Source organism: Meriones unguiculatus, chromosome 1 (assembly GCF_030254825.1).
Source record: "Meriones unguiculatus strain TT.TT164.6M chromosome 1, Bangor_MerUng_6.1, whole genome shotgun sequence".
In the NCBI taxonomy this organism is placed as follows: domain Eukaryota; kingdom Metazoa; phylum Chordata; class Mammalia; order Rodentia; family Muridae; genus Meriones; species Meriones unguiculatus.
In genome coordinates this window covers 62180768-62203258 of record NC_083349.1, presented here as the reverse complement: position 1 = coordinate 62203258, position 22491 = coordinate 62180768, and the positions used below count along the sequence as shown (strand labels likewise).

At 44.3% G+C, this 22491-nt stretch overlaps 2 protein-coding genes and 1 pseudogene across 2 annotated transcripts in view; 2 read left to right on the top strand and 1 right to left on the bottom strand.

Moving 5' to 3' along the window:
• Window positions 1-1478: 1478 nt before the first annotated feature.
• Gsto1 (glutathione S-transferase omega 1) lies at window positions 1479-12269 on the bottom strand. Its single transcript, XM_021640241.2, has 6 exons — window positions 12110-12269; window positions 11910-12018; window positions 9047-9269; window positions 6853-6951; window positions 2733-2839; window positions 1479-1935 (listed from the first exon to the last, which is right to left on the bottom strand). The coding sequence occupies exons 1-6, from the start codon at window positions 12141-12143 to the stop codon at window positions 1782-1784; spliced, it is 726 nt and encodes a 241-aa protein (XP_021495916.1). The 5' UTR covers window positions 12144-12269; the 3' UTR covers window positions 1479-1781.
• Window positions 12270-15486: 3217 nt separating this feature from the next.
• Window positions 15487-15871, top strand: LOC110550378 (small ribosomal subunit protein eS12-like; annotated as a pseudogene).
• A 6448-nt stretch (window positions 15872-22319) lies between these two features.
• Cfap43 (cilia and flagella associated protein 43) overlaps window positions 22320-22491 on the top strand; it is a 77077-nt gene continuing 76905 nt past the window's right edge. Inside the window, exon 1 of the mRNA XM_060390893.1 lies at window positions 22320-22475. Within this exon, the coding sequence (XP_060246876.1) occupies window positions 22408-22475 (68 nt within the window). The 5' untranslated portion in view covers window positions 22320-22407. The remainder of the gene's footprint in view (window positions 22476-22491) is intronic.

Genomic DNA, 22491 nt, shown 5'->3' with positions numbered 1-22491 from the left:
ACTTCAAAAAATAGGTAGTCCCAGAAACGAAATCCCCCTGCTTGTCTGTGTCATCAGACATGGTAAATCAACTAGTAATGCCTAGCTGAAGGCAGGAACTCCTGATCTGAGTGCTTGCAGGTCTTCAACCAAACCAGAAAATAAAAACGATCCAATTTTAATTACAGGTGTCTGGCTTAAAGACTCTTTCTCTTAGATTATTAACTGTTCTTTTTTTTTTTTTCCTAGTGTGTGTGTGTGTGTTTTTCCCTAATGTTATATTCTAAGCGTCCTCACACTTTTTTTTTTTTAGTGGAAATTTAAAAGAAAACATTAGCTATGGTTAAATACTTGAGATTTCTTTTAAAGTGAAAGTGCAAAATTAAAAGTTGGTGATCCTATTATGAAAGCTCAAATCTAAGAAGTTCCCAGAGTTCAGAATTGACCTCAAAAGCCTCTTTCTTCCCTTCCGATACAATGCAGGGGAGACGGAACGACCCCGCCGCGGTGGCAGGAAAGACCTCCCGGAGGAACAACCTTTCTGTGGCTACGGCTCCAGTCCGGAGGCGGACGCGGGACCGCCCCTTCCCGCACGGTCCTGCCCCGCAATTGGCCACAGCGCCCTGAGCTCCAGCCAATGCCTGGCGCCTTTGGTAGAGCGACCCAATAGGCGGCCGCGTTACCGTAGTTCGCTACCGAAATAAAGATCCGCCGGAAATCTATGGCAACCGAAAGAGGAAGTCGGGTAGCAAGCTGCAAGCCGCCGGGTCTCGGTTCCTAGTGGGAGTGCGCAACGAGCCGTCGGGGCCTGGCCTGTGGCGCTCGCGGAGCGGGGCGCTTGTCGTCCCGTTTGTGAAGTCAACCAGTCCCCGGCTCCCCAGGGTGCGGCTCATATCACTGTGAGGCTAAATCGCAAATGCGGCGCTGATCTCCCCGAGGTTCTAAAACGAGTACAGAAACCCAACCGGTCGGCAGTGTCCTCCAGGATGTTTCCAGATCCTTCTGCCAACATCTTAGGACCTCACTTAACCCCAGGACCAGCTGCATTATCCCTAGAATGAAACGTGGCTCCCAGACTACCCTCTCTTATGGAGGTGACAGAAGTAGTAAGATTAACCTTTCCCAGTGGAGATCTCACCCATTACTTACCCAGTATTGTATAAAACACCTATTTCTATCGAATATGGGATTTTGAAGGATTTGAAAAGGTTAGAAGTAGGGGCTAGAGAGATGGTTCGGTGGTTCAGAGTTTGCTGCTCTTCAGAGGAAGACTCAGTTCCTATCACATACAGCCTCTGCCAGCTCCAGGGGCTCTTGGATTCTCTTTTCTGCCCCGCTAACCCCCACAAAGGGCACCTGCACAACAGACTGTTTTTTTAAGAAATGAAATTAGAAGCTGGGAACTGGAGCAGGAGGCTACCCAGTCATGTTGATTTCAAGTGGTTTGGGTTCAGTCTTCAATGCTCCGAACAGCAAGAAGAGAGAGTTAATAATCGAAAGAATGGGGAATTTAGTTTTTAATTTAAAAATAAATCAACAACTTGACATTTTTTTTTCTTTTTAATCAAGAGATCTATATTAGAAGTCTTGGTCAAACTAGAGGTGATGGCTCAGGGTTTTTCAGCCAAGACTGTTAGGACCATTAGAATTGATTATGCCAAAATAGAAATGTAGTAGAGGGGCCTGGAAGTCATAAGGTCAAATTAGTCAGAATTGAGCCAGTGAGAATAATGGGTAAAATGGAAGCATGATATTCACTCAGTGAAGGAAAACATCATTCGTTCGGTGAGGATGCTTGCCCTTCAGAGCCCATAGTCACAGGCCTCAGGGCTGTCCTGTAGGTAGAGACTTAAGTAATCACGATAGGTCTTGGCATCAATGAAGTGGGATGATGCCACAGGGTCTTTCTGCATGGCTGCCATCCAGAGCTTGAGTTTTGGGGTGTGGGATATACACCTGTAGGAAGACAAGATGAGAGACGTGAGTGAGGTGAACTAGATGGGCATCTCAGAGTCTCGAATTACCACCTAAACGTGTAGAACGTAGAACATATTTTTAAAGACATTTCTTTAAGATGCAAGCAACCGACTAGAAAGGTTTTAGATTTGAGTGCCACTGAGGTTTTTTGGTTTTTTTGGTTTTTTTTTTTTTTTTTTGTCACAGAAGAGGAAGCTGACTTGAGAGTGAGTGGCTTGGTCCATTGGTAGAACTTCACAGAGAGATTGACAGACAACAGAGTGTTAAATACCAATTTTCTATATGAAATGTGAGTAGAAGTAGCCCCAGACAGCTGTAATTTCTAAGACATAGAAGTAAGCCAGTGTGGATGAGTGCAGATTCAAAGCACGAGTTTAGAAAGCAATATGGAACTAGTAGAGGTAGGTGGGAAGCAAGTAAGAAAAGTGAGTGATACCAACGTTTTACCAAAGAGGGAAATTGAGAATATTGATTGGTTAATTAAACATGTACTGATGGAGCATGTGTATAACTAAAATTCACTGTCTACACTCTCATGGATTCTTAACCAGCAGAGGGTAAATTTTTAAAACACTCCTATTCATGCCTCATCCTTCCTGGGGCAGAGCACGGGTAGTGAATAGGTATCTGACAGGTTCTTTAATTCCAGGACTTTCCTCTCTGCTGTTCTCATTCATGCCAATAGTATTAAATATTTATCTTAGTTCAGAAAAATATCCAGACATAATATTACAGCTCTCATCCTAAATTATGCACAAAATATTCAAATGTCTTACTCATTGAGTTCCAGTGCTTCTAGTCGTTGAAACCAAGGCCAAATAAGATAATCAATCATAGAGAGAGAATTCCCACCAAAGAAGGCTGTCTTCACATTAGTCATAGCCTGAATGTTAAAAAAGGTAAAGTAAGTTTATTTGTGCAACTTGAAAAACATCATCAAAAGCATCAGATGCAAATTAGATAATGTCTAAATCCTTTTTATCCTGATATAGTCAAAATGGATTTTTGTATATAACCCAGCAATTTTAATTGGAACTCTAAAGATAATACACGAGTGGCTCTCAACCCTTCTAATGCTGTGACCTTTCAATACCGTTCCTCATGTTGTGATGACCTCCAGCCATAAAGTTCTTTTCATTGTTACTTTATAACTGTACTTTTGCTGCTATTGTGAATCATAATGTAAATATCTGTGTTTTCCCATGGTCTTAGGTGACCCCTGTGAAAAAGTCATTTTTTTAACTTTTTTTAAATAATTTTTATTTTTTTATGTTAATCACAGGTTATTTACTTTGTATTCCAGCTGTAGCCCCCTCCTTCATTCCATCCCAATCCCAACCTTCCTCCCTCATCTTCTCCCTGCCCCTTTCCAAGTCCACTGATAGGGGAGGACCTCCTCCCCTTCCATCTGACCCTAGCTCATCAGGTCTCTTCAGGACTGGCTGCAATGTCCTCTTCTGTGGCCTAGCAAGACTGCTCCTCCCTCAGGGGTGGGGGTGGGGGTTCAAAGAGCCAGCCATTGAGTTCATGTCAGAAATAGTCTGTTCCCCTTACTAGAGAACCCACTTGGATACTGAGCTACCATGGGCTATATCCAAGCAGGGGTTCTAGGTTATATCCATACATGGTCCTTGGTTGGAGAAACAGTCTCATAGAAGACCCCTGTGCCCTGATATATGTGGTCCTTGTGGAGCTCCTGACCTCTCCAGGTCTTACTAACTCCCCCTTCTGAAAGAGTCATTTGACACCCCCCCCCAAAGGGGTCACAACCTGCAGGCTGAGAACTGCTGTTAGTATACAGATATGTCAGATATGTACTCACAGCACTAGGGAAACCAGAAATGTTAAACACACAAGGTTGTCTTTTCAAAAGACGTATAACCTGTTCTACCCAGAAGGCTGGGAGTGGACATGGCTAGTAGCCCAGGTGACCCCTGTGCTTTCTGTGGGGCCAGGCCATACCTGGCTCCCTTAAAGCTCCCACAACCAGGCCTGGAAATGGCTATTGGTCTAGATGACCTTTGTGTTATTTGTAAGGCCCGAAGCTCCCACAACCAGGACTGGAGGTAGCTGACAGCCCAGGTGACCTCTACGTTATCTGTACACAGACTGAAACCACAGCAGATCCTCCCTTAGGCCCTGAAGAAAACACATGGAGCTTATCTCCACATTCCATCTTCATGGACATGTGTTTTGAGTTTCAATGTAATTTTGCCTTCCTGCACAGAAGACTGCACTGTACCTAAACACACCTACAATAAAGTACCCACTGTCTACTCTACATGTTTGAACTACCATGCGCTTGAGTCCTGTTGAACCAAATTTCCTTCTCGACTCTCTCCAATTGTCACTCTGCCAACTCTGGTGGTCACAGAAACCCCCAAACTGATGTATACGGAAGTACTGTTTAGAATAGCTCAACTTCGAACATGTTACTGTCCAGAGTAAAGAAGCTCTGAGAAAATCAAACCTTAGAACACTGGACTGCAAATAGGAAGGAACTAGACGTAGCATAGAAGACTCTAAACCAGAGTGGAAGAAGCTATTAAAACCTGCACATTGTACAGCTGCATTTGTTTTTGATACTCAACGTTTCAACAAAGGGAAATTGAGAATATGAATTGGTTAATTAAACCTGATCTGATAGAAGGAGATAGGATGCATATGACTAAAATTTATTGTCTGTATATGACACAGCCAGAGAACTTTAAAAGACCAGAACCAAAGCAGTTTGCCCATTATAAGTGACCTCTGTAGTCTTCCTCAGGCACCGTGTAATGTTATGAAGTATGGATAGACTGTTTATGTCTTTATGATTATTTGTCTTCTCTGCACTAAAATAACCTGAAGAATGTGGACTACATCTTCCCAGAGTTCTTAAATTTGTGATTTAAGAACAAATATAAAACCCCACAATGAATTAGCAGTACAGAAAGTAAACTGTACCATACAGCAGGCACAAATTAAAATGCCCTATTAAATTGTCTTAGGGGAGCCAGGCATGGTAGTGCACACCTGTAATCCCAGCACTCGGGAAGGCAGAGGCAGGAGGATCTCTGTAAGTTTGTGCTCAGCCTGGTTTACAAGGTGAGTCCAAGATAGCCAAAGCTACACAGAGAAACCCTGTCTTGAAAAATAAATTGTCTTATTGGTTAGAAAAGTAAGGAAAGTTACCCAAGCCCTTTTAAAGTATTGATGATAACAGACCCAAATAAAGATGTCAGAATAGTAAATTATGGGTCAAACCCATAAGCACATAGAAATTGTTTAGAAAGTCTATAACACACATAAAATGCTAATGAGAGCAAGATGCCATCCTAATGACGCTAAGGTGGTTCAGTACCAGAAAAGTCCATCTGTAAGAGCACTATGGGGAATCAGAAAGTTGGCACGGCCTAACTGCCTTGAGAGTCATGAGTAGTAGGATTTTTGGGTTAGAGTCCATGGCTCCTGGGACACTGGGTGTCTTTCAGTTCCTGGGGAACTGAGGCAGTCCCTCCGGCAGTGAAGCATTCAGGAGGCCACTCTGCAGTTCTCTGTGTGTCCCTTTAGTGGCCAAGGAAGCAAGGGAGCTCAACAGGACAACTGCTCTGAGACATTAACCTTGGGTACCCTGTGTAGCTTGCAAAGGTCACCAAATCCTGGCAACTACAGCTGTACTGATCCTGGCAATTGCCATTATATTCTGTTTCTGATAAAGGCATAAAAAGTCTGATTGCTCTAAATAAAAATTGCCACAGCTTAAGTTTTTCTGTGGCAGCCAGCCTGGCTTAATTCCTTGAGGCCATGTCAGGTGACCTGGGCCCAGTAAGTACCTTGACCCAGTGCAGGTGCTTACAGACCACAAGCATCAGGTTCAAGGGAACAGGTTCTGTGAACAGATGCCAGGAACATCTCACAGTGTAAGAATTATCAAATTAGGGCTGCAGGGATGGATGGCTCAGAGGTTAGGGCATGAACTGCTTCTCTATAGGAGTAGAGTATGGTGAGCAACCACATCACATAGCTCACAAATACCTTTAACTCTAGCTCTGGGGATTCCAAGCCTATGACTACACCCACCTGCACTGTCCCCTCACAGACACATAATTAAAAGTAATAAAAATAAAATCTTAAAAACAGCAAATTAGTAACAGGAACATAGTGAAAATAAAAAACAGAACAAATTCCATGCTTAGTGATAAAATGTATCCCAGTGAAGGTAGGTAGTACCTATGTGAAACTATGGTTAAGTGTGAACAGACTGTCCAGAAACCAAGAAGAAAGTTTTATGTCAAGGCCTGAGAACAGGTCTTCCTAAAAGGAAAGATGCATGGGCTTCCTCGTGTGTCTGCATTTCTGGCAGATTTTGTAGTGGGAAATATTTATTACATCAGCAGGGAGAGGCAATACAGTGGCATCCATTGTCTGATTACAGCTAGGTTAAATTATTAAATATATGAACATAGACTAGGAACAAGAATAGAAAAATGGAAACAAGTGATGTATTATGGACTGTAGGTAATACTTTTTTATTGTTCCTCTAATGCTGATATACTAAATACTTTAAGCCCATAAGCATGTGTAGTCAAGCATGCCTCTAACACTAGCACTCAGGTGGCTGAGGCAGGAGGATCATGAGTTTAAGGCCACTGCGGGATGCATAGTGGGTTTGAGGCAAGTTTGAGATACAGTGACACCTGTTTTGAAAAACTAAATAAAGTCAATGATAGTACTTTTAGGTCTTGCTTTATATCATGAATAGAACAGCTTACAGAAATCTGTTGTGATTTACTTTTACTCGATACTATCTAATTGTCAGTATTTGGAGAGTGAGCATAGGAAGGGAGGAGGGAAGAAAGGGAACAAAAATAAAGATTATCTTTTATTATGGCGAAAGCTAAGAGAAATGAGTACCTCCTCCAGCTTGCTGAATTCTCTCCTCAATTCTTCTTTTATTCCAGGATGGTCTTCCTTCCTCTTTGCCCTAATAAAGCTTGCAACCAGTGGCGGCACCTGGAAAGAGAGTATTTTAGTTTGTCAGTATGAGGCTAATGCTTCCCCAGCATACACACATACAAACATACCAGAGGCAAGTGTAGACCAAGTCACAACGCTGGCAGAAACCATGGCCCTGATACTACAAACCTTGTAGACTAGGATGTGAGGTTGCTCTGGATTTTGTAATCTGCAGATAATGGAGCCCACTTTGGCAAATTTGGGCCAGAAATGTCATAAATAGGCATTGCATGACCTAGAATTGAACAAATGGGCCTGGAACTATGCGAATTTTCTAAAATAATACTGAGAAATAGATTAACCAAGAGGCACGCTGCTGCCAGTGCCAGCGAGCACTGCAGGGCATGTGTACTGCTGCACACGGAGATGGTAGGAACACTCGCCTAACATTGCTCCCTAGAATTTAATCTTGCAGCCTCCGCCACCGCGATACCTAGGAGGGAGACAACACTACCTCCTGCGTGCTAGCATTACAGGCATGCCTGACCACACATGGCTTACGGACATATGTGTGTGTGCGTGTGTGCGCATGTGCGCGCATGCACACGTGCCCTCGTGTGGTTATGTGTACTGGAGTGTGAGGGTTCAGTGCACTCACGCCTGTGCAGGTGGAGGTAGGGCAGAAACATCAAAGACTTCTTCCTCACCTTAGCTACCGCTTGGATGGGTGTTTCATTGAGCCACAAGTTGTGGTTTAGGCTGGCTGGGGAGGGAGCATTCTGGACCAGGTATTACTGACCTCCAACCCCACCCAACCCCCTTCCGCACACACATGCAGCAGCGCCGGGGTACAGGCACACAACAGCCATCCCAGTGTTTTATGTGGGTGCTGAGGAATTGCACCTGAGGCCTTGTGCGTGCAGAGAAGCATGCTTGCCTGTAGAGCATTTCCTCAGCCATTCTTGACATTTTTAAAACTCCACAACATCACATATAAATGCCCCAGACACTTCGGCTATTTTGCCTTTATCCTACTAAGCCAGATGACTCCCTTGCCATTTTGCAATGTCTCCAAAACAGAATGTTCTCCCTGTCAGTCTCCCTTCTTCTAAATATTTTTAAACAATTTCTTTCTTTATAGACAAAATGCTTCTTTAGATACTGACCATACTACCAAAGTAATCCATCTAAATGGACATAGCAGAGCATCGCTATTCTCCATGTCTAAACACACACCTGTTGGTCATCTCTCTGCTAATACTAATTTGAATTAATTCACTCTGATGCTAATTTAAGATTCAAGCTCATTCTTCCCCACGTACCTCAGGGGACTGTCCCTGCTGAAGACTGGCAATGACAATTAAGAGATAACATTGATAGGTCCCATATGTCAGAGTCTGCTCTAGGTAGTATGTGTTTGACCTGTTTACAGGTGAACTAACACACTAGAAGTAAAAGAAGTGATCCAGTCCCAAAAGCACACACGTTTGAACATTTTCCAAGCTAGTCACACACCAAGGTAGCTATCGATCAGGTATGGAAGTTTAGCCCTCACGTGGTACTCACTATCACAGGGAGCAGGGGCAAGAAGGCAGACAGCTGTGAGGGCAGAGGGCTAACTGCCGTGATGAGTAAAAGCTTAGCAGGGAACAGAGATGGAGTATGGAGCAGCCCAGACATGTTTCTAGAAGGCACATGTCCAAGCATATAGATCAAAGATGCCTAAGCCAAGTAAAAGAAGGAAAAAAGACACCCGCAAGAACTGGGAGAAGAGGGATGTGTGGCAAGACTGAAAAAAAAAAAAATCATCAGAGATGGAGTCAGGAGAAGAGAGGTGGAGTCAGGAGAGGAGAGGTGGAGTCAGGAGAGGAGAGGTGGAGTCAGGTGAGGAGAGGTGGAGTCAGGAGAAGAGAGGTGGAGTCAGGTGAGGAGAGGTGGAGTCAGGAGAGGAGAGGTGGAGTCAGGAGAGGAGCCACTAGGGCTGACTGTGAAAGAGAAGCAGGGAGCAGAGCATGAGGGCCTGGCACGGCATGGTGAGCGGAGGCCAGCCCTCTGTTAACGTCCCCAGTTTCCGAACCATCGCAAAGGCAGCACTGATTTAGCTTAAAGTGAGGGGTTTTTTCAAACAAGAGCTGGAATTTCTTCCACACACCTTAGAGAACTGCTCAAAGGTCATCTTCTGGAGAGCTTTCTCATAAGGGTCATCGGGAAACAGCTTCTTTTCCGGGTAAGCCTCATCCAGGTACTCACAAGTGATGACAGATTCGGAAATCAGGTGACCCTGACTGTTCTCCAGAACTGGCACCAGCCCCAAGGGATTCTTCTTAAAAAACCACTCGGGCTTGTTTTTCAGGTTGATGTTGACGATTTCATGCCTGAAAGACACAAGACTACTGAAGAGGGCACAGCATTTCTGTTGTCCTGCATCAGTGCTGATTGTTCTGCCATCTACTTAGTTGACCAGGCTTGGATTCAGGAAGAGATTTCTGCCTCAGTCTTCAGGCTGCGTGAAAAGGTTTCAGTTCTTAAACTGTTTAAGAACTTGGTTCAGATGCCCTCCTGCAGGTGAATCAGACAAGGCCCTGGTCCGTGTTTATCTAATGTGTTTCTCTTAATGTCATCATGATCCGCCTTCATCACACGGTAGACCTGCCTTCTATTTGAAGGTGGAACCCTACTTACAGAGCACCTTCTCCTACCCACTCGGTGGTCATTGGCCATCAACATTACATTTTGGAAACACAGCTGCTGTGAGCATGGGAACTCCGGTGTCTTCTGGATCCTGATAGGAGACAACTAACTGGACTGGGCACAAAACCACTCAGCATATTAGAATCAGCCTGATAAAACATTTCATTTTTGATTCAGCTCAAAATGAGTTGAACTGATTCAACTGAGTTCATTTTGCTAATATTAATTTTTGAAATTCTTAAAAGGGTATTTTTAAAAATCCTTAAAATTTCATAAAATAAACCAGATCAAATCCACGTGTTTTGATAAGTTTTCTTTAAAAAAAAAAAAAGCTTTAAAAATCATAAGTATGGGGTTGGCAAGATGGCCCAGTGGTTAAGGGCACTTGCTGCTCTGGCAGATGTTTTTTGTTCAGTTCCAAGGACCCATGTCAGGGCTTACAACTGTAATTCCAGTTCCTGGGGATCCAATGCCCTCTGTAGGATCCTGGAAGCACATGGTGCACAAAAACTCATGTGCACACACACACACGATGCACATAAATTCATGTACACATGTACACACATGCACATAAACTGTACATACACGGTGCACATAAATTCATGTACACACACATACACATGCACATGAAAATACAATCATTTTAAATATTATACAAAGTAAAAAGGAGAGAATCCACTGGATCCAGGCTAACTCCAGACTGTAACTGAATACACCTTGTATCTTGCAGAGACTGTAAAAGAAAGGAAAGTGTTATACTCCTTAAAGCAATGTCTGTATAACTTGATCAGGAACAATGTCCATTAGGACAGATCATTCAAAAAGTAAGATATCCCAGCATGGCTGATTTCCTGTTTCCTCACCACAACAGAATAGACTTAGTTTATGGATTTAAATACATAATCCTTCACAAATACAACCAGTGCCAACACTGAAGTCAGAGCGTGCATGCGTATGTGCGTGCATATGAGTTGGAAGGTTCATGTACTGACAATAATGAACATACAGAATAGCTGCCAAGGGAAATCCAAACCCTCTGCTATAAAATAATGCCCATATTTGAGAATTATACTTTGAAAACGGAAGGTGGATCTTGGGCTTTGAAGATCAAGAACACACACACAAAATGCTGGAAGTTCAACATTTTGAGCCAGTAGTCAACACACCTGAGGATGGAGGAGGCTCCTCACACAGACCATGTGACAGACAGGAGCTGTATTAGATGTCACTGCCCCAGCAAAAGCCTCCTGGGGTTCAAAATCTATCTTTGAACATAGTAGAACAGTTATGCTCACTAACTGAAGGCACCCCTTCCCCAGTGAAGCCCTCCCTCCCCGCTGTTGTGGTAAAATAATTTCAACTTTGCTTTAGAGAAGTACTGATGAGAAACATTAATTCTTTTCCACCCAGAGTTTCAGCGGGAAACACATAACCCAGGCAGGTGCCTCTGAACCCAGCTGTGTCCCGTTCTTGGACGTTCCCACTGCAGAAGGACAATAAATATCTCATTTTTCAATTCTGTTTGAGTTTCTTAGTGCTGGTAAAAGTTTTGATTAATGCAGAAAAAAAAAATTGCTTTAGGTAAATGATATCAAAAATATTTTCTTAGGTGATCAAGACCATGAAAACTTCTCCAAATGACATTAAAATCGTTACGAAATGATAGTTAATTTTAAAATACTGCCTTATATATCTTAACATTTAGGGGAAACTCCCCATGGACTTTCCCTGTGTACATGAAAAATTCTTAAGAGTGGGCTTTCAAACAGCAGGCTGTCTAATAACTGTTCAAAAGATTTCCCAAGACACTGGAAGGAAAATGAGCCATGGACACAGTATCGGAGAAAAGCCAAGTGACTCACCAACTGTAGATAACCCGTAGGTCAATGACTGTTTCAATAATGAGGGCAAATTTGCAGAGACTTAGAGCCGACACTTCCCTTTGTTTACAACAGCCCGACCCACAGGGCTGTGCACAGGAAAAGCTGCCTCAGAGATCTAACTTTTGTGCTCTGTGAAGCACTATAGAGACGCCTCTGGCTGAAAACAAAATTCAGTGGACCAAGACTGCGGGGACGAGCTAAGACTTTCGCCTCAGTGTTCTAAGGCCTTGCACAGACCTCTGACTCTAGTGAGGAAACAGCTTTTCCAAGCCGTGGCATGCTTAAACAGGCCGGCCTGGAGCCCTGGACTCCAGACGATTCTCCTAGAAGAGGGTGTGAAACAAAAGACGGACAACGGTTTTTAGCCCTGAAAACCAACGCCCCGAGGGTCTGAAACGCCCGTCGGCTGGGGCGGCTCGGGGTCGTCGCCCTCGTCCTCACCGGATTCCCTTGGCCTTCAGGACCATCAGCGTCCTCTGCGCGAAGGGGCAGAACCTCATGCTGTAGACGCGGATCACACCCTCTGGGACCGGGCCCGGGGGCGCGCTTCCTGCGGGAGAGGGGAGGCGGTCAGGGCCCGGCTCCCAGGGAGATCGCGGGCGTCCCGGTCCCCCGAGCCTCCCCGCCGCCGGCAGCCTCACCTTTCCCCAGGCTCCTGGCGGAGGACCCCGACATCGCTGCAGCGTGCACTCTGAGGGCCCCGCGCCTCCGCTCTCCTTTTTGACGACCACTCGGGAAGCACGTGGCCTGGCCTCGCCTGGAGTGACTAAGCTCGGCCCCGCCCAGACCGCGCCCCCCGGCCCGGAGCTGGCTCCGCCCTTAAAGGGAAAGTGGCCGCTGCGATCCTGATCCTGCGTGACCCATGGACTCCCATGATAGCTGCAGCCACAGTGCTTGGAGGAACAATACCATTGAGACACCACACAGGGCAGTGCTTGAAAAGGGGGTCTATGCAGCCAGTCCTGATGAGACCTGAAAGGCTGGGGTCAGAAGGAAGGACCGCCCCTTTCAGTGGACTAGGGGAAGGGCATGGGAGGAGAGGGAGGGAGGGAGGGAAGGAATGTGGGGTTGGGCGAGGACAAGGGAGGAGACGAGGTAGGGGTCTACAGCTGGGCTGCAAAGTGAATAAATTGTAATAAAAAATTTTTAATCTCAAAAAAAGGGAGGTTGCTGTGGTGCCTTGTGTCAGGAGCAGGCCGCCTAGTGATGCTCAGAGATGCTCAGAGCTTCCGCATTCCTCAGGCAGAGGGTGTGTGCCTATCTGCTTTTCACACAGGACTCTGGCCCTGGCCTCACATACCTCCCACACCCACTGCCTGGCATACCTTGAAGGTCCACGTGGTACTGTCATCTGGACTGTGACTCTTGGTGCTAGGAACCCCTGGGCTTACTCTCAGCTCTTGCTCTGCCCCAAGATTTCCAACTTAGGTCCTGTGGCCTGGTCTCAGCGTTCCAGAAGGGTCGCTCGGAAGGTCCTTGGTGTAACTCGTGGACTCTGGAGGTGGCAATCTCACCACCTGGACAATCTTCCTTTTTCTGTCACCGTCTCTACGCCCCTCACGGAAGCACATTTTAGCCCATAGAAAAAAGCACACATCTGGACGTTATTAGCTTCAGAACGTGGTTGTGCTTTCAAAATTCCATCCATAAAACATGATTGGAAGCTCTAGAAACAGCACAAGCTGGTTTAAGCACCGTGGGCTGAGGATCTTTAGCGTCTTGAGTCTATAGAAAAACGGTCTGGCCAGAGGGTGAGCACAAACTGCTTCTTTTCACTTAGGTGTCAGGAAAATAGGGTGGAGTTTGTGCACACCAGAATTCACAGAGCCGGTGGTTGAAAGCTACTAACTCCAGTGCTATTCACGGAAGAATATGTCTAGTTTGGTTTCCAGCTTATTATTGAAGAAGCAGAGAATGTCCTAGGAGCCCCCTCCAGTTTTGATCCTGGCTTTTCCTTGTGATGTAACCAGCAGATACATCTACCAGCCCCAGTCAGGGAATGGCAGCACCCTAGCAGGGGGGCCGTCCCATCTAGCTGGAGTAAAGAAAAAAATACAGTTACAGCAAACTACTGTAGTAGATTATTGGTCTGCATTATAGTAGTCTTAGCAGTTGGGAACACAGAACTTGAATATCTGGATATACATCACTATTGGACACAGCTAAAATGGCACAAGACTACATAATTTGTATTTGTAACTGTCAATAATTAACCTGGAGAGACTAATTTGAACTGACTATATTCCAAGAAGATGAAAAACTAAAACCCCAGGGGTAAGAAATAGTTTTACCTTCTAGGAATGTCTGCCTTCACTGCCCAGATTGTCCACTTGAGAGAGCAACCTTCTGTAACTTTTCAGGAGAGCGACGGGTAATGTCATACTCTCAAACATACAGTCTACAGAAACAGGATCAAGTTCAGGTTGACATTCACATCAACCGCCTCACAGCTGATGCTCTAATAAAAAAGCAATACGACTATTCGCTTTTACAACCAATTCCAGATATCAGAAAAGGTACCAGTAGGCTCCACTCACTCCCCTAAACCCGAAGACACCTTGGATTCCAGGAATAGTAGAGCTTTGCAGACAGATTGTCTCGTGAGAAGATCACCCCAAAACAGGAGCCATCTTGTGCAAACCAGATTGTCCACACAAGCACTAAAGACTCCTTGGAGGTCATCCTGGAGAAACAGACCGAGTTAATGTTCAACCAAACCACAGCCTGAGCAACACCATTTAATAGTGCATGTCTCTTACCACTCCCCGACCTCTTCCTCCACTTAACTCTACAGCTCCTGTCAGCACCCTCAAGGGGGGATTAAATACTTAAACGGCCATTTTGATTAAAACCTTCTCATACATTTTTTACAATTACTTTCACTTCTCTTCTTTGGGCCAGACTTGGGTCTCTAGCTTAAGGCTTTGGTCACATAAAGTTTCTATTTGGTTTAATTAATTCTCTGACTGTCCCTAACAGGGAAAACAGTCTTTATCAAGGAGATATCATGGACCTGGCATGGTGGTGCACACCTTTGATCCCAGCACTTGGGAGGCAGAGGCAGATCTCTGTGAGTTTGAGGACAGCCTGGTCTACAAAGCCAAGGCTACACAGAGAAACCTGTCTCCAAAAATTGTGAGGGAGAGAGAGATAAAGAGAGAGGGAAGACTACTGGCTAATGATTGAGTGAATAAGCTAGGAAGGCCCAGTGTCCATTCAATGAAAAAAAAAAAATCCTCCCAATAAAAAGCAACGCGGAAACAAATGGTCCATAAACAAAGGAGCTTAAGTTAAATGACCAGGAGAGGAAAACGAGTTAACTGAGGTTTAGTCATGTAATGGATGATTAATGGACATTAATAGGCTACGGATCTAGTTACCAACTCAAGTGCATCCCAGAACCCTTGCTGAGTCATAAAAGCAAGACACAACAAGATATATGTTATGGCTATATATTAACTTTAAGATGTGAAAATCAAACACATATTAAAACTGCCACCCATGTGTACATGGTAGAAGGAAAAGCCACCTACAGCCTTTATGGTGGTGTAGATGCCCACAGGGAGGAAGGGAAGGGGGAGAGCCAGTCGTGTTGTGCAGGGAATGATTCAAGGATTTGAACCACTTTCTGTTCAACAGGAAGATGGCTTCTGAGAATGGCACTGTTGTGACACAGGATGAAGTAGGGGCAGGGAAGCAAGGGAGCTTTCTGTGCAATTTTTACTATGTTTCAGGGAAAAATTCAAGAAAGAGATTCTCTTTTTCTTTTACTTTTTGAGACAAGGTATCCCTACATAGTCCTGTCTTATTAGAACTCACTGTATAGGCCAATCTGGCCTTTAATTCACAGAGATCCACCTGTCTCTGTCTCACAGACTGCTGGGATTAAAGGAGTGCGCTACCATCACATCCAGAAAAAAAAAAAAAAAAAAAAAAAAAAAACAAAAACTGGATTCTTTAGAATAGAAGAACACCTTTTTCCTATAACTGCTGAGGCCTGTAATCTACTGCCATCTCCGGGTAAGGCATTGCTGATGGAGGTGTGATGGAGGTCAATATTGCTTTGCAAAGGGGGCTGAAGACCACCCATGTCCACGACAGCCTATCGCGTGGCATATGCAAAGATGCCAAGGCCTTAGAGGAGTGCCAAGTCCCTCTGTGTGCTGGCATCCGATTGTAATGAGTCCATGCATGTCAAGTTGGTGGAAGCACTTTGTACTGAGCACCAAATCAACCTAGTTAAGCTTAATGACACCAAGAGACTAGAGGGATGAGTAGGCCTCTGTAAAACTGATGGAGAGGGAAAGCCACTTAAAATGGTTGGACACAGTTGTGTTAAGGACCATGACAAAGAATCTCAGGCCAAAGATGCCACAAAAAAGTACTTTAAATGCAAGAAATGAATAAATAAAAATTTTGGCTCATGGGGAGAAAAGAATACAAAACCTTTTACTGTTAAAAGGCAATTGTCAGTGGAGTCCTGGTGGTGTACTCCTTTGATCTCAGCACTTAAGAGGCAGAGGCAGGTGGATCTCCATGAGTTTGAGGCCAGCTTGGTCTACAGAGTGAGCTCCAGTACAGCCAAGGATACATTAGCAACTGTCTGAAAGATGAAGCAGAACTGTAGATGCAACTATAAAAACATGCTGAAATACATTATTAAATGCAAATGCTGCAGAACACACTATGTAAGAGTTAACTGTCGATTATAAGATGTCTTTCTTCCTAAGAACTGACTGCTGTCAATAGTATCTTCTCAGGGCTGGAGAGATGGCTCAGTGGTTAAGAGTACTGTCTGTTCTTCCAAAGGACCTGGGTTCAATTCCCAGCACCCACATGGCAGCTCATAACTGTCTATAACTCCAATTCCAGGGGTATGACATCTTCACAGTAATGTACATAAAATAAAATTAAATAAATTATAAAAAATAGTATGATGGGTGAGAAACTTAGAGGTCAGAGAGGTCAGAGGTTAAGTGACTTTCTCAAAATCAATACACTTTAAAAGGGCAGAGCTGGTTTTCTATTGTAGTGTAGTCCAGACTCTCCTAAAACTGCTACCATATCTTATCAGTCATGTTTCTTCACAGCTTAAAACCTCCAAAAACAGGGGTAATAGCTTAAAATTGTTGTTAAACGAAAAGATATTGTTGACACAGAGGGTAGTGCTCAGACCCTGGGGGCTACAGGCATGATTTACAATGTAATTCAAAAGAGCTGGGTTCAAAATGAGCAGGTGGAAGCAATGCTTTAAGTCATGTCTTTAACTGTTTCCTTCTTTAGGCTCCAGGAAGTAAAAAAATAAAAACCTGTTCCTTTTTTGTTTTTGTTTGTTTTGGTTTTTCTTTGTTGTTTTTTCAAGACAGGGTTTCTCTGTGTAGTCTTGGCTGTCCTGGAATCGCTTCTGTAAACCAGGCAGGCCTCAAACTCACATAGATTGCTTGCCCTCCAGAGTGCTGGGATTTCAGGCATGCACCGCCATCCCCGGCTTAAGAATCTATTCCTAAATTGTGTTATGAAAACACTTTGACTGAGTTTAAGAGAGTGATTTCAATAAGCGCAAAGTAAAAATTCTCCAGTTCTGTAATTGACATAGAGTTTCCCTTTTCCAGTTTATCTTAGATTTAATTCAGGGCACTCAGCCTCCCTCACGGTCCTTCTTCTAATATGCTTTATATCTTCCAAAAGAAAACTTTTATTTGAAGATCGTTATTTACTTATATAAACCATTATACAGCTTATCTATTTATATAAGGATGAACAGAAATCAAATGCATTTAACCTCTCCATTTGGACCAACTATGAAGCAGGGCCACACATGTGCATTGCACATTTTACATAAAAGTTGACTTTGTTTTGTTTGAGACAGACTTTTGCTGTGTCATCCAGGCTGGCCTTGATTTCACAATCCTCCCGCTGTGAATTTCCCAGCGCAATTTTGTTCCCTTTCACCCCATCCTCACAAAAGCCCTGGGAGGGTACCAGGGAAATGTAATCAGAAAGAGAAAAAAAAAATGCTGCAGGAACTTCAGAGATAACACTGTTAGTTTTCTCAGTTATCACAACCTATTAAGAGTCAGAGAGAGAAGAGCCATGAGCTTTTAGTTTGAGAGCTCACTTCTCTAAATTTCAGGGTTTTTTTGAGAATATCATCCAAAGCCAATTACAGTCAGTACTCCATCTGCCCTTTCTTTCTGTTGACTTAAGCTTTTGTCATAGAGCACAACAGAGCACTTATTCTCAACTCACCATGGCAGAAAAGCCACAGAGTGTGCACATGTTTAAGAAAACACAGGTCTCTAGTCCAAAGGAACACAGAAACATAAAAGACCCTGAAGGACTAGGCAGTCAACAGAGCATCAGATCAAATGATAAAAATAGAATTTATTGATAGGTGTTACTGTCATTAAGCTTTTGTGAGACGTTAAGACAAAGTGAGATAGACAGGGAACCCAGCAAGAGGACAAACAACCGAACTGAACCTCTGAGGCTTTAACCAGTTACCCAAATAGACATGCTATCAATAGCATTGTCACAAAACAACAGATTAGGTGCCAAGGCCAATGTTCATAACTTCCTTATGACTAAACCAAGATGAACCTAGTGGGGTTTCAGAAGGCTGTCCCATCCATAAACAAAGAGTAAGGAATGTTAGCAAGGATCTGACCCCACTGAGACTCCTTCAGTCAGCAACCAGAATCAACTCCAATGTCAGAGAGTTCATCAGCACGTTCTCCCAGGACTTACTCAAAAGCCGCTGCTTCTGAGGTCATGCCCCTAAGCAGCACATTATTGGATTCCCACCAGGTTTCTTTTAAAATCACACCTTCAACAGGTGCTGTAATGGATTGCCCTGGTTACTCTGCAGAAACCTGAAGGCTTTTGCTAAAAACGCTGATTCTTTCCACACAGCTACCTGGTGGGCGGCTGGAATGGGATGAAAGGCCCAGTGCCTCCCCATTGTGTCTGTTCCCTTTGCAACCATTGAGTAGATAGGACTTAGCCCCGCCTGTAGACTGACTGATGATCTGAAAATGCCTTGTTCCAGGCTATGCTGCAGAGCAAACATGCCATATTGCTTGTCAGAGCAAGTATGCGCTTGTTCCTCCTCCTCCCTGGGGTTTCTCAACAGCTGTGGTCCCTCAGCCCACTGCAAGGCTCAGAGCAAACCAGAAGACCAGAGTCTGACATTTTTTTACTACTTTGACTTCATATTTTTCAGCTAGCAGAGATTTTTTTGCCCTTCCCGAAGAATATCCGTAGACATGTTTGGACAGTCACAACAGGTAAAGTGCTGCCGTCAGAGGCACAGCTCAGCTTCCTGCGGTGAGCGGGGCACACCACCCAGTTCAGTCCAAAAGGCCAGCTGTGCCAAGGTTGGAAAATGCAAGGATTAAATCATTGCTAAACAAGTGAGCCACCATCACCCAAGCGTTATTTTCCCATGGCTCTGTGTCCTGGTGATGTCAGCAGCAGCAGACCCTGGTGTGCTAGCTGGCAAAAGCCTGTATTTAGACAACGAAGCAGATCTCTTCCCAGCTCCTTTGGGTTTCACCACAGAAGAAATTTTGCATTTTGTTCCAGGTGACTGAAACAATGCCCGATTACCTGGGGGATGCTCAAATGCTTTTTGAAAGAGACAAAGGAGAGAAGTCAGTGTCAAAGAAAAGTGAAAGTTGTTAGAATCAAAATGGAGTAACTTGTACCAACTAATGCAAGTGTAAGCAAAGAAATAAGCCGAGAAGGTTTACCTGATACCAGTCACTACAAATAACTGAAGATTCCAACCTTGCATAGAGGCTGCCTCAAGAAAAGAAAGAATGGAAGAACTCAAGGAATGAGCAAAACACACCAACACCACAGACTAGTGTGGGCGTGGGCTTCTCAAGAGAGTCCCAGTTGAGTGTCTTAGCATTAATCTCACATTAAAAAAAAAAAAAAATGCTGGTTTTAGTTACCTTTTGAGATCTAACTTGAGAGCCACCAAAACTGTATATGATTAATTATAGGCAATTGTAGGAGGTGCCTTGAATGGGGTTTAAATAACAGGTGTGGCCAGGATTGCACAAGGGGGTTAAGGCGTGTCCTTGTACTGAAAGAGAAATTCTGATGAGAGCCCTAGAAACTTCAAGTCTTCCGCTGGGACAGGAGTAAGGCCTCAAGCAAATGCTAACGGCATTGGAGTTCTCAGCTTCCACACTCGGGCTAGAGGGCCCTCCCCTGTCCCATGGCTCCATAGTTTCCCATCTTCCTGTTCTACCTCAACATCATTACATCATTCCTGTTATTAAACACAGTTGCTGTGGATTTGATATACTCTTTCTTGGTTTTCTCTTTAAAATTTCCCTTGCTTCAACCTGCTTGAACAATCCATAGTTTATTACCATAGGGTAAAAGGGCCAGAGAAAGAACACCATGACCCTGACTTGACCCAGAAGACCAGCGCCAAAGGAAAAATACTCTGACCCTGACCTGACCACAAGCCCAAGACCAGGGCCAATCCCTGAGCTTTCCCCAAGGATCTCACCAATCCCTGAGCAGAGAGCCATGTTGGATAGAGCAAAACAGCTTTAGAACTAATGCAATGCAGCCCACAGGTTAGCAAGACCATGGTGGTTGCTCCATAATAGCATGAAGTCCTCAGGGCATGTCCTCCATCCCCTCACTGGGCAGTATCACTGTCACTCACAATAGCAATGCTTGATCTCCTTCAGGCATTCCTGCTGGAGCAGATTAATGAACCAGCCACCACCCTCAGAAAGAATTTAGAGATGTAGTTTGTTAGCAAGCTTAGGTTAAGATGTGTTTCTTACTGGCTCTGATGTAGAAAATCTTAAGGAACAATATGAAATTCAGAAAGGCACACTCATGACAGTTGAGCTCGGGATTTTTTGAGGTCTAGAACAAGAACAGTAGTAGGCTGATTAGCACTGGCTGATGTGACTCACTAAAGCTGGGCTGGTGATCAAGATAGTTAATTTCTTTTACTCATTTTTCCCCTCAGCTACCTGATATGATTTAATAAAAAATTGTTAATGAGATGTGTAACTTGAGTATTTAAAGTAGCAATGACTGATTGTTTTTTACATAAAAGTTTAGGTTTGTGATTCTTCCAAGATATTTATAAGATCATTTTTTAAGATAAATAATAAGGGGCTGGAGAGATGGCTCAGAGGTTAAGAACACTCTTTGTTCTTCCAAAGGTCCTGAGTTCAATTCCCAGCAACCACATGGTGGTTCCTAACCATCTATAGTAAGATCTGGTGTGCAGGCAGAATGTTGTATAAATAATAAATAAATCTTTAAAAAAAATAAGATAAATGATCCTTTCTTTGTAGGATTTCGAATTGCAATCTGCCAGTACAGAGAAACTGGCTGATAAGGTTACCTAGCTTGCTTATATTTTGTTAATCTATAACAGGTCACTTATTTACAAATATATGTGGGTTCTCGAAAATAATGTTTTCTTCTCCTGTAATATATAAAATATTTTTCAGGTAAAATTATTCATGATAATTCACTAAAAGAAAAATAGAATGAAACCACATTGTGATTTTTGTACTGCTTGAAATAGTTTGCTGGGCTATGTATGCTGTGGGAGAAAATATAAAGTTGTTGGAGCTCATTTGTTGGAGTTTGCTCCACCCACCCAATATGAATGTATGTATGTACATATGTATGTATGTATGTATGTATATAACTTTACACATATATGTAAATTGGTTGGAGCTTTGCTCCATCCACCAATTGTGTGTGTGTATATGTGTGAAGTTTTTAGAGCTTGTTGTTGCTTCATCGTGTGTGTGTGAAAGAGAGAGAGAGAGAGAGAGAGACTCTTTCCCTTTTTTCTTTTTCTATTTCGCATGTTCCAGTAAATTAAAAGAAAGTACCGCCCTAGTGAATCAGAGAAAAATCTGCTGAGTGACCAGTTGCTGACTCTACACCCTGCCTCAGTTTCCCCTGACTTGTTGAACCTGGCCTTACACATAAAACCCCACTATTCCCCAAGCTTGTCCCAAGATCAAGCCACAAAAATTCCACCCACCCCAAGCCACCCTAGAAAGTTCCGCACTCCAAGAAACCCTATATAAACCCTCCTTTCTGCTCTGTTCCTTACTGTGTCTCTCCCAAGCAGAGGCAGAGACCCTCTTGGGTTTTCCCTCCCATTAGGTGAGGTTTGTTTTGTGTTGTGGCTCTGTGGTATTCTTTGGTTCCGGATTGCCAGGATACCTTTCCCCTCAGAGCTATAGCACAATTACGGTGTGAATGTTCCTGGGGCCATCCTCTGCCATTCCCAAATACATACTATTTTCTTTGGAGAACCTTTGTTTGCGGTTTGTTTTGTTTGCTTTTTAGGTTGACAGTGGCCTGGTGAGAAGGAATGAAAGGAGAGAGAAGGGCCGAGAAAGAAAAGGATTAGACAGGACAGGGGAGGAGGAGGCAAGGGAATGCGCTGAGAAGAGCATGGCCTATCACTCACTGGATTACCTCCGTCTGCCAGCTTTCTAACAGGAGACACCTGAAGTGTTCTGCAGCCACTGAGCCCTGGGCACCTTGGATTCTGACTTGGCCTTCAGCCCACTGGGTTCTGTAACCTCAGGCAAGTTCCTGCTTCTCGCTTTCTTAGGGATAGGAAACGGGCTCAGCCAGCACAGGGAAATAAATATTTCCAGGGCGTCGCCAGGAGCAACGCAGCCGGGGCAGCATGCCAAACTAATAGCTGTTTTAACATTTTGCCGGTCGGAACCACTCCAGCCAGCATCCACACGAAGGGTCCGCTCCGCTCACGCTCGCCTGTGGGCGTGGCCAGCCAGCCAATGGGAGCGGGGTTCCCGGTCTCCCGGATACGGGTGTAAACAGTGGCGTCTTCACGGACTCCCTAGTCCACCAGCAGGACTGCGGCGTAACGGCCGCAGCCCCCGGTGGGCTGAGAGTCAGCATGGCGCAGGGCCGGGAGCGCGAAGAAGCCTCCCCGCAGTTCGCCATCAGCTCCACGCTGTCGGTGAGGTGCGGCACCGCGGCC